Consider the following 12,019-nt stretch of genomic DNA (forward strand, 5'->3'; position numbering starts at 1 on the left):
AATGGCAAAATGTGTGTGTGCGCCTTTGGGTCGAGCTGGCGAACCTTTTCAAATCCGAAATCGATATTAATTAAATTTTAGTAGCTCACACGAAGAGCTCCGAGCTCAAGAACTCGGAGGCAAAGTAAAAAAAGTGACAAAGTTTTTGCGGCCAGCTTATTAAAAGTGATGACAAGCTGTGGCTGTGGCCGAAAAGAAAACTGTGTCTGTGTGCGAGAACTGCTTTCATTAGGGTTATAATGGAGATTGACGTCGCTTAAAATGCAAGTTTATCTTTCGGCATGGCCAGGCAAAAGCAAACTTTGCTTGTCCAGCAAATTGATAAGTGGGATAATCCCGGACACGAAACTAATTTGGAAATGCTTAAAACACTCACCGAGCTGTGATGTAATGATGTGGGAAGTATTTGAAATATTAGATAGCAGGTCAATCCAATCAAATTATATGGGAGCCGGCTAACAAAGAACGTGGGTTTATGTAAATCCCAACTCTTTTGTGCTCTGCCCTGACCTTTGTGCTGACCTTCTCGAGTGTAAGCTGGTGTCATAGTGCGTGCCATTAGGTTTTGAGCCATTTCATTTGCCTTTTTCCATTAATAGTTGATCTACTAAGCCCGAGGCAGCAGCTATGCAAACCCGCTTTTCATCATTCGCCATTTGCCATTCGCCATTTGCCATTCCCTCTATCTGCATCCACGTATCTGCAGCTGTTTCTGTTTCTGCTTCTGTATCTATATCTATATCTTTCGCCCCATCTCGCCCTCCGATTTCACAACTCTCTACACAGCAATTTAATATTCATACTTGCGTTCCAGTCGTGCAGCTAATGTTGGGGTTTGGTTGCTGTTGCCGTTTCTGTTTCGGTTTCGGTTTTGCCACACTCTCGTCGCTGCTGCTTTGGCATAACAAATCAAGTTGCGGATTATAAATGGAATCCTTTTTTAATTGAAATATATATCCGGGGCCCCACTCGCACGAGTGCGGCTCATTAATGTGCCACTCGACCATTCCCAGGCGCTTCGTCCTGCCCTCCTTTGTCTCTCAATCGCCTCGATTGATGCGTTTTTGATTGCAAGTTTACCACAAACAGATCGTTTGAACACAAGGTTGTATGTGTGGCACAGTTGCGGTTGAAATGATAGCGTTTTCCCCAGAAACAACATGTCACATTGTTAATTAAATCGGTATATTTTTGAAATTGGGCAGTGACTTGTTTGGTTTAATTTGTGCTGTTGAAGTAATTCAAACAAGATTTAAAGCCTTTCAGCGCACCTAAGATAATACTAACTGAAAGACAACTCTCCGTTTTGCTAGTTACTATCCAGTTCTATAACTTTTACCGCAGCTGTGTGTACAAAGTGTGTGCTAGCAAAGGAATTGAGTGGTTTGGTGTTGGGCATTACTCATACGCAGCGTGTGTCGGTAGCAAAAAGCAACTTAAATTCTACTTACAGCCAAATATGTAATAAATACGAGCTTAAAAAAGTTTATCTATATTTCAACCGCACGCAGTCATGTGCTTACACATACCCACACACACTGTCACACACACCAGCACACAAGCACATCGGTGGGGATTGTACATAAGAACTCGATGCTGTTTTTTTGCTGTCGCCCGGCGAAAGTTTTTTGAAAGATGTCCCACCCCCGGGATACTCCCAGCATCGCATCCCATAGCATCGCATCGCATCGCACACGTCCAGCTCGGAAAAGTTCACTTTTTCCACAACTCGCCCCCAACTACGAGCATATCTGCTGGGGCTTTTTTCGCTGTGGCACAAACGAAAAATAAGTAACTGGCGAGTGCAGCGGACAGACTATCATTAGATGTATGACTATTCAGTTGCAGCTTTAAAGCGACGGAGTGTGCGGCTCTCGCGCCATTCATTCTGGCATTTTTGAAGAGCGTCGGCTGCCGGGAATCGTCCTTTTTCATTTCAATTTCCCAGGCAGCCGCCACAGCCACCAAAAACCAAATCCTGACAAGCCCGACGCCGTATAAATTGTCGCAATCAAGCAGGCATACAAAAGCGGGAAGCCCAAAAAACGGAGCGGGCATGAATCCGAGTCCCGAGTCCAAGGAAAAAAGTCCGACGGAGAATCGAGAAAACCGACAGCAAGATGAATTACTGCAAATTATCCAGTTAGAACTTCGGGGACTTTGAAACAAAACCAAAGGCGTCCTGGCTGGGCGATGGGCGATGGGCAGGATAAAGCGGTTCGCAGACGGACGCAGAAGGGTGGGAATTGCTGACGATTTAACGAGTGGCCGGGCTTCAGAGCTTCATCCATCCGTTCCGGCATTAATATACGGGTGTCTATACTCGTAGAATGTGCATTCCCGGATTCCGACAAAGTGGAGCGTCCCACGAACTCGCTAACAAACACGTTTGTTTGCATAACCGCAAGTCCTTCGCTTCTTGGCTGCAACTTTCGCAATAAGCCCAAATCATTATGCACTTTTCGCTCCCACCAACTGAACTATAAACTTTAAGCTACATTTCAAGGAAACAGCTCGCCTAAGCTGCTTATTTTCAGTTGCTGCATGTAATGGTGCCATTCAAACATCTAATCAAGCATTATTTCTTTATCCTTCACGTTAAAGCTTTAAATTAAAACAATACATCTTCACAGCTCGAAAGGAGTAACAGCATTGCAGACTCTTGATTAAAAGTGTATTGTGTAACCAACTGAGAAGATAATGGTTTCCGCTAACTGTGGAAATATGACTTTAACCTTTTCCTGTCTCCAGCCTGCTTACTTACATTTTTATTTTGTTTCGCCTGGTCACTGCCTAATTCTCGTGGGGCGGGAACTCAAATAAAAATCACCCGCAGCACTCTTTGTCGGCCACATTCATTAATGTCAACGGCAGTCGCCTCGTCTAGGACTCACTGTAAGCACATAATGTGCCACAGAACGCATAAAATACATGCATACAGACATACACACAGGCGCGTACATATACAGATGTCTGACACTGTAGTCATCGTCTGAGTTTCAGTAGTCTGCCCGCTGTTTTATATAACGATTACGATAATGAAGCGTCGCCGTTTCCACTGAGCGCAGCATTTTTGTACACAAAATGAGCCAAATGAATGGCCCGGCTTTTGGGCGGTTCGATGGGTGGTGGGCGGTTGGCGGTTGAGATTCAAAGGGGAGGGGTGGGAGGAGTGGAATGGAATGGAGTGAAGTGGCGGTACAGCAGCAACGTCTGTCGTTGATGGCTTTTTGAAGTTCTCCGCGATGGCAGGCGGCGCAATGATTGGGGATTATGACGAATTAATGAATTCAGATTTAAATAAAATTACGCGCGCCTGCTTGTTAGTGGCGCACACATTTACATACATTTGCGGCCAAGATAATAGCACTTTTGGCTTCAGTTAATTGCTAAAGTTAGTCCATTATCTCGGCGCCCTAGGGTTGATTTTAAACACATCATCAATGAAGCCTAGTACAGGAACTTAAAATTTCTCAATTTCCAATAGAACGCAGAGCAAACAATACGATTCTTATAGAGCAAATACTTTGGATATTGTATTATCTTCTATTTTTATGGCAAACTGTAGAGATTTGCTATTATTGCAGCGGCAACTGTAACCCACATTACATACATACATATACATCGAGTACCGCCCACCTTTTGTTGCTGTTCATTTAACGTTTGCTAATAGAATTAAAGTTTGCGGTCGACCGATGAGCAATGGGAGTGGAAAAAACGAGGAAACCGGGGAAATCGGAAAATGGGTGGCATAATGAGCTGGCCACCGATCCAGGGGCAGTGTAATTATGACAGCTATCGGTGGGGCAGAGGGGCCATTTTGCCATTTTGCCATTTGGCCATTTGGCAATCGATGGGCGGACATTAACAACAGGCCGCAATTCGAGCGCAGTGTTCGCTTTTCCAGTTTTGCCCGCTTAATTAACAACAACAATTGCAATTGTGCTGCCCCGTCTGCCCTGCCCTGCCTGCCACGCCCCCATCCTCAGTCCTGTGGCACACCGCCCCTTATCCTTGCAGCACCTGAGCTGGCAATTTTTGTGTCATTTGGCGCGTGTAACCTTCGCCGTTCGTTTGTATTGTGTTGCGGCATTGTTGTTGATTGTTAATTGAAAAACAATGTTGTAGCTGGTTGCATCGGCGGCTGCACTTGAAGAGCTGCGAATTGCGAGGCGCGAACAACAGCTACACTGCGCGGAAAAAGTGCGGTTAATAGAATGTGTTATTGAAGTCAGAAATCATAATCGTATTGGATTTTTCATTGCATATTCAGAAAGTTTTAATTTGCAGCAGTTTGCGGGTGTAGGTAACTATAATAGAAAGTTAAAATATATAGTAGGAGTTTTACTTAAAAAGTGGAAAGTTTATATTAATGCAAAGCTTAGTCTGAGTAGGAAATGAATATCTATATATCAACTCCTTAAAAACATCTGAACTTACCAGTTCCCTTATCGACTGAAAAGCATCTTAACACTGTGATTAAATTTCAGAAACTATTTTATGCAGCTTGGTGTTGATCAACTTTTAATTCAAAACTGAAATGCGATAAAAGCCGTTTTCATGGAAGTTAATAAATCGAATTCAAAGCACTCAGATCCAATGAAAACTCGCTTTTTTCCCGTGCAGCCTCAGAAGCTGCAGAGTTTTCCAGCGGTGGGTGGTGGGCGGAAAAGTGCGGCGCAAGCTTAATTAATTTTTATAAGGCCGCCTTCGCTGGCATCGCGGCTGCATTTTAATTACAGTGCACAGGAGTTGCGAGTTGCCTTAAGCGCATTGATTAAGCTTAATCAATGGCCCATAAGCAGGCAGTGGGGCAGTCAGGCAGGAGAAGATTGGCCAAGACGGGAGGAGGTCGGTGGCATCCGAGGTCAGCTTGCAGCTCATTAAAGGCCGCATCGCAACTTTGACAAGAAGTGTGCAATTAGCAGTTGGGCGAGCGAGCAGCGAGCAGCGAGACAATGGCAAAGTTGTCACATTATAATATTGAGTGGCGCACGAGACGTCCTGGCCCTTGGGTTCGGGCCAAAGGATTCAAAGAAGTCAAAGCAAACGAGGCGCCTCACCAAGACATCTGTCTTGTGGCAGGATGGAGGTGGGAGTCCCAACCCGATTACATTCAAATCACTTTAAAATGTTTATTTCTCCTACTAGACTACTAGCTGCACTGCCGCCACAACCTTTAATATATTCAGCATAATACTTCTTACATATGCTAATTGGACCGACTTTGGCAAATTTACGGTGACAAGTGAAGAATGCGAACATTTCCAAAGGACCAAGTGCACGGGTGATTGGCAATCTAATCTGCTATGTTAACTGGGCATCTATTTGGCCATTGGTTTTAGCTTTGGACACAAGCAAGCGAAAGCACCAAGCATATTAGACAAATTCCAATTAGGCAGTATCAATAAGTACCTTAATTAAGGCCCAATAATATATTATGAATATAAATATCTCATGCTGTTGTCTGAATTCAAAATTCATTTGATATCTGCCATCTATCATTAATGCCTCAATTTAACAACTGCACAATTCCCGTTGACCAATGCAATTGAGCCGCAATCTGATTGTGATGGCCAATTTAGCAGCACATTCGGTGCATTCATTGGCTGTCTCAATTAAAATATCAAATGACAGTCGGTCAATCAGTCATTCAGCCAGTCAGTCAGTCGGTTAGTCACTTGGGCAGTTCATCATTCCCCCATGTCCATTTAGCGGGTCTGTAATGAGCCAGTCAGCCAGTGGAAAGTCAGCGCAGTTAGTTAGTTAGTTAGTGCGCTGGTTTGACAGTCAACTATCATTATAAGTTCTTTTGCGCCATAATGGGTAAAAGTTTTTTGCGCCCCCTCCAAAGCGGTGGGCGTTGGGTCAGTACTCTCAGTGTATGCGTCTATGTGTGGGTGTGTGTGTGTGTTGGCCATTGTGCGCACTCACTTTGCAATTAGCAGCAGTTTTGTCTGCTGCGAACATTTATTCAGGCCATTAATTGAGTTGCCCGCACCGAGGAGGCAAACTTCGAATGCTTATGCACCAAGTGAAACAAAGAAGCGAACAAGTGCAGCAAAGTCGCGGCAAACTGGCTGGGAAATGAAAAATGGCCAGATCCTAGCATTGCAAAAGGGAGTCTTATAAAAATGTTTGTGTTCTCGTACTTACCAACATACCAATACCACTTTCAATGTTTCGGGAGCAAACAATAGATCTAAAATTCCGCACAGACTAATAATACAAAAACATTCGAACAAATAAATCAATCTGCTATATTTTCAACTTGTCTAACGAATCTACACCTTTCATTTCGCTCTTTTCAGATCGAGGATGCAATGTTGATGTTCGATAAGCAGACCAATCGGCACAGAGGTGAGTCCTTCTTATCGCTATCCATATCGCTTTCGCTGGCGGAGCGCAACAATGCCGCAAAACATTTGCGGCCCATTTCCGTGCCGTAACGAGCCGGAAGTGCGGAGCTTAGCAAATGCACAGAACACTCAAACACTCGAATACCCTGCCTCACCTCACCTCACTCACACAATGTCAATGTATCATGCATGGCAGGATGCTCATAAGCAAAGGGCTAATACAGTTTTAAAACGTTGTCGGGGCATTAAAATGGACGGGCTACAGGATGTAGAAGGACCCGAAAAGATTACCTGCCAATGCAACCGGATATAAGGGCCATAAGAGACGGGCCATCCTCTTACGCCAGTGGATGGTTGTTGCCGTGTGGGTGGCAGTGGGCGGTGGGCGGTGGGTGATGGGTGCTGGGTGGCTCATACATAGATAGGTGGCAAGTGGGCGGTGCAGGCGAGCGAGGTCAGCAGCTGAGGTGCGCTGGCCGGCAGAAGGCTTAAATCTCCAGTGTACATCCGCTACACGAACTTGTAGCGCACGACTGCGTCCATTGCGTTTGTCCAGCTGTCCGTCCGGATTCCGAGCGCCTGTCAGAATGTCCGGCTTGCCCTGCACTGTCAGAAAAGTCGGGCGTCATTACAAGTCAGCCCCGAAACCGGAACAACTTTAACCCTCTTGGGTACTTCTTAACTACTAAACGTGTACATTTTTTAATTTGATGAATGTGATAATGTGAACGAAAGACATTTTAAGTTAAGAAATACATCTTGCTCTTTTAAGCAATATCAAAAGAAATCTGCAGTTAACAAGCACATTTCTGTTGTGTTAATGATAGAATCTTTAAAAGATTTTTAAATCATGTAAAATCCATCTAAATACGAATTAGGTCAATTTTATTTCATCCTTGAGCAGATCCTTTACTGCGACATATTTTTGTGGCTTTTCCCGCAGTGCCTGTCCATTTTGGGTCCTGTTGTGTCCTTCGTAGCCTTGTCGTTGTCAATTTTGCCTATTAAAGTTTTAAATGACGCCCCGAATTTCGCATTGCGACCGGGTCTCCAATCCCATTGACATGTCCCTCTGGCAGCAAAGAGGAGTCCTATCGGGAATCGGGCTACAACCTGAGACACGGCGCATTAAGATTGATGTGCCCAATTTTGCACAAACCAAAAACACACACTGAGCCCACCGCACTCGCATTCCACATCCACATCCAGCTGCACAGAGGTCCTTGCCACTGCTCAAAAGTAATTAGCTCACACGGATACGAACAGCCGCATGCATCAATAGTTGTTGGTGCACAATCATTTCGCTACTTGCCCCGCGCCACCCTCTCTAACCCCCCCATCCAGCCACCCACCCCCTCGCCGCCGACCGCCGGACATTGTTAACTTTTGCGCCCTTCAAATTACGCACACGGGAATAAGAAAACATGATTTTTGCTTGTGCGCGGCCCGTAAAAAATTGTAGCATACTTCTGTGCGCCGCAGCGCAGATAAGCGCAAAAAAGAGTGGGCGTCGAGAGGGTGCACCCGGGTGGGGGCGTGGCAAGTCGGCAGGGGCCGCGGTGATAGAGCCGTGGGCCCACAGAACATTTCGCTTAATTGGACGCTGGAGTACGCTGAAACTGCATGATGATGCAGTCATACATACATAAAAAAGCGAAGGCTTAAAAATGGCCGAGCATCCGCGTCGGCAGCCAATAAAAACAAATATGAGCCATTTTACAAATAATGCGAAGGCCGCCGAGTCATCGCATCAAAGATTTAGGCATTCGGAGACCAGGCGGCAATAATGAGCAATATAAAATGAGTAACACGCATTTTTCACCAATTTCCACATCTTTTTACAATCTACAGTACAGTATCTCCTCTTTATTAGTAGTGAATTTGAAGATTCAAGCTATTATTAAATTTAGATTGTTTAATGGAATTAGTAGACGTGAAGTAAGCACCAGCTATTCAATAAAACCAGGCACTTTTAAAACGTTATGGATACTTTGAAAAATGTTCTTTATAACGGCTAAAGTAAATGTATAAGTAGATATTTTGAATTCATGGACACATTAATATAATTGGGCATGATTCATTCATTGGCAATAAACAATTCAAGGACATAAGCGCCAGGAATCGAAAGCCCAATTAACTTCAGCCCATTGACCAAGAAACCATAAAGACCATGGGAAACTACTTGAGCGAATTTCCACGAATCACCTACTTTAGCGACTTTGTGATTTGCCAATTTTCCAATTAAAAATGCATTGGTTGGACAGTTTAGCCGGTGACACGACCACGACTCATTGGCCGAGCAATTCATTTTGGCCGGAATATGTCAGCCTTGCAAATTACAATTGCGTGCATCGATCGCAGGATGAAATATGCAGGATTTTATTGTCGTTGCTGCTGTTGGCCGTTGTTCGTTGGCCGTTGGTCGTTGGCCGTTGGTAGCGAGCGGTAAAAGCCAACTGCCCAACTTCACAGGCGACCAGCGGGCAAGTCAATAGAAAATGTGTGTCGTTAATCAAAGGGTATTAGTTGTAGCAGGAGCCTTCATTGCCACGAGCCAGGAGAATGGGGCACGAGTCGGAGGATGGGGGGCAGGATGGCAGGATGGGGCAGGACGAGGACATCGATGGCGACTTTTTGTACAGTCGGACGATGTACGATGTACGACCTTATTGCCATGAGGAGTCGGAGTCCGTTGCCTACTGGCACTTGCGATATGCCTGTAATTGCATTTTATCGATCCGATCCGAGAGCCCCCCATATATGTCTGTATTTGTATGTGGCAATTGCCACGTACACACAAACACACTCACACACACACTCGCCAACTATAATAAAGAAGGGGCAAGGAAAAAAAGTAGAAAAAAGAAAGAAAAGTGGAAAAGACGTCGTTGGTTGCTCCGGCTACACGGCAGCAAGTTTGTTACTCATTCATAAATCATGTGTGCAGCCCAGCGACACACACACACACACACCTTTGGACGAGCGGACATACAGACAGATAGACAAATAGACAAATAGACAGACATTCTAACGTGGTGGCTCAGAACTCACACTTGCACCGAAACTCACAAACCCATATATCCGCAAGCCTGGTCACTGAAAATTGCAGCGGCGTTTTTCCCTTTTTGCTGCTAACAAGACCGGTGGCAGTTGGCCCAGAACTACAACTACAACTACAACTACAACCGTTTCATATGGATAAAAAATAACAAGCTATAGGCAGCGATATATGAATATGCCATAAAACAATATAGGCAGGCCCAAATAGCAATAACAACCACTGGGATGACAACGACGCGGGCGAGGGCAATTGCAATTACAGTGGAGATGCGCTGAGGTGTACTCTACTTTCGGACCATGAACCTCGTAGATTTCAATACACAAATGTTACATTTTTCATTAAATTCAAATGAAAGCATGTAGCTCAAAATTTCCACATTAAAAAAAGAAAGACTCCATCATGTCATTAAAAGTGATGCAATGAATATATGTTTTTCGAAGCATATTATGACCCCGCACATCGAAAAGACCTTAAAGATAAACAAATTACTATAGGAAAAACTAGTAATATACCTTATTAAGTTACAGCATTTAAGCTGAACAACCTTAAAGTATCTTTAAAGTTCTCCTTAAGCAATCTCGCCTGTACAAATACAGAGTTCAGCGCAGCCGGGCTGCGACCGAAACTATGCTATGAATTTCATTTGGCAAGCCAAGGACATGCCCAACGTGCGCCTAAGCAGTCCATTGTGGGAGGTTGGGTGGTTTCGGTGGGTGGTGGCTGGTGGGTGGTGGGTTGAGGGGGTGTTCTTGCTGGTGCGGAGGATCGGGCAACTTTTGGGGGCCGGCTTGGCAGTTGGCGTCGCCAGCCGCCACTAATATTAAAATTGAAAATTTTGTAATTTTTCTTTTTGGCAAGCCGGCGCAGCGCAGTCATAACAGCAGCTGGCTTTGGGTCCTAGTCCTAGTCCCCTCAGGCCCCTCCACCCAGCCCCTCTTTTGCCTAGAGCATATATCTGTGTCCGCTTCTTGGCAATAACATGCATGAGTGTGCAATTTTTGCAGTTGCCAAGACCATCGTCAGCTCCTATCGCTCCAGCTCCGTCCTGCGGGAAATTTTCGACAGGTAAAAATGGCGGCCGGGCCGAGAACTCAGACTCACCTCAGAGCCATAAGCCTCAGGCCACGGAATTAACTGGGCAACGAGCATTGCTTCATGGCTGATGCAACACGGGCGCATTTGTATCCAGCAGATACATTTTTGATTGAGTTACGTGTGGAGCGTGGAGCGTGGAGCGTGGAACGTACCGAAACTAGCCGGCTTCATTTGTTCCACGGCTGATTTATGAAGTTGCAGCGGAATAGAAGCCCCTGAGAAACCAAATAGACATGGAAAAAAGGCTCTTACATTACGATATAATAAATGTGTTGGTTTTCGTCCGGCTTCGAGAGAATAATTATTTCTTTACTTGTAAAACCAAACTAGCAAACATGTTTCAGGGTTTTGAAACGCCAATCATGATCCAAAGATCTTTAAAATGTGGTATTAGATATAGCACACAGTAACTTCGATAGTACAATTTAAGTTTAACATTTTATTTCGCCGTGTAGCTGACGTGCAGCACTGCAACGTGCGCTAATTTTATATAATTAAAACAAATACAAACACACTTAAGGAGGCGAAGGATGAAGCCCGCACGTTGTTGTCTTGAGCAAAAGGACCTCGGAGCTTCTTCAGCTCGGCACATGTCGCTAATAAGCCTGCGTGTTTACTGTTACTTGTTCCAACTAATTTGTCAGTTACGCCCAGCTAGGCCACGCCCCCCACTCCCCCACTCCCCAGCCACCCAACCGCCCATGCCGCCCACCGCCCGCAGGACAAGCCAAACACACGTACACAAACAAGATGCGGGCGCCGGGGCATCAGGTGTCTGCACTTGGCCTTGCTAATTGCACAGAGGAGGGGAGCCCTTCTTTTTCGGCCATGTGAAATCTCAGACAATTGCGCTAATTGAAAAGCCCCGATAAAGCCAAAGTGGCGAAATCGGAGGGAAGGAAGCCGTGCAAGAGAATGGCGCATGGCGAAAGCCCGAAAGGGAATTTCATAGAGCCCCATCTGATAGGAAGTTGCTTCTTACTTGCTTTTTATTCAAGGAGTTTCCGCCGTTTTAAAAACTATAATTAAGCAATTGCCACTTCTTGGCCGATTTAAGGTTGGGCTCGAAAACAGCTCAATTCCTTCCCTCGTTTCGGAAAGACTGATTTCAAGGAAGTACTCCCTAAAAAAGATAATCTAATTATAATCATATATTATATTTACCCCACAATTTAAAGCGATGAAGAAAAATGCATAGTAAGAAAGTACGAACTCAATGCAGTTGAAGCCCCATCAACGAATGCCGTCTGCAAAATACTCCTTGCCGAATAGAAATTCTAGCAACTTAAACTTTTGCCAGCACAAATTGCAGCGGCAACAAATGGAAGAAATTTAATTAAGCCATAATAAATCCTTTACCAATTCGGGCCCCAGAAAAACCCGAAGCCCCAAGCCCCAAACCCCCGGAATGACTTGACATTCCAGGAATTTAAGTTCTCCGTCAGCCTCCAATTGGAAGATATCAAAAATGGCTCCACTGGCCGGCCATTAGGACAAAGTTATT

At 44.9% G+C, this 12,019-nt stretch overlaps 1 protein-coding gene across 11 annotated transcripts in view; it reads left to right on the plus strand.

Annotated features, from left to right (window-relative positions):
- LOC122618539 (RNA-binding protein Musashi homolog Rbp6) overlaps window positions 1-12,019 on the plus strand; it is a 178,461-nt gene that overhangs the window by 146,503 nt on the left and 19,939 nt on the right. For all 11 annotated transcript variants that reach the window (XM_043795047.1, XM_043795048.1, XM_043795050.1 and 8 more), the window contains one exon: window positions 6,312-6,360. In XM_043795047.1, the coding sequence (XP_043650982.1) occupies window positions 6,312-6,360 (49 nt within the window). The remainder of the gene's footprint in view (window positions 1-6,311; window positions 6,361-12,019) is intronic.

Source organism: Drosophila teissieri, chromosome 3L (genome assembly GCF_016746235.2).
Source record: "Drosophila teissieri strain GT53w chromosome 3L, Prin_Dtei_1.1, whole genome shotgun sequence".
Classification (NCBI taxonomy): Eukaryota; Metazoa; Arthropoda; class Insecta; order Diptera; family Drosophilidae; genus Drosophila; species Drosophila teissieri.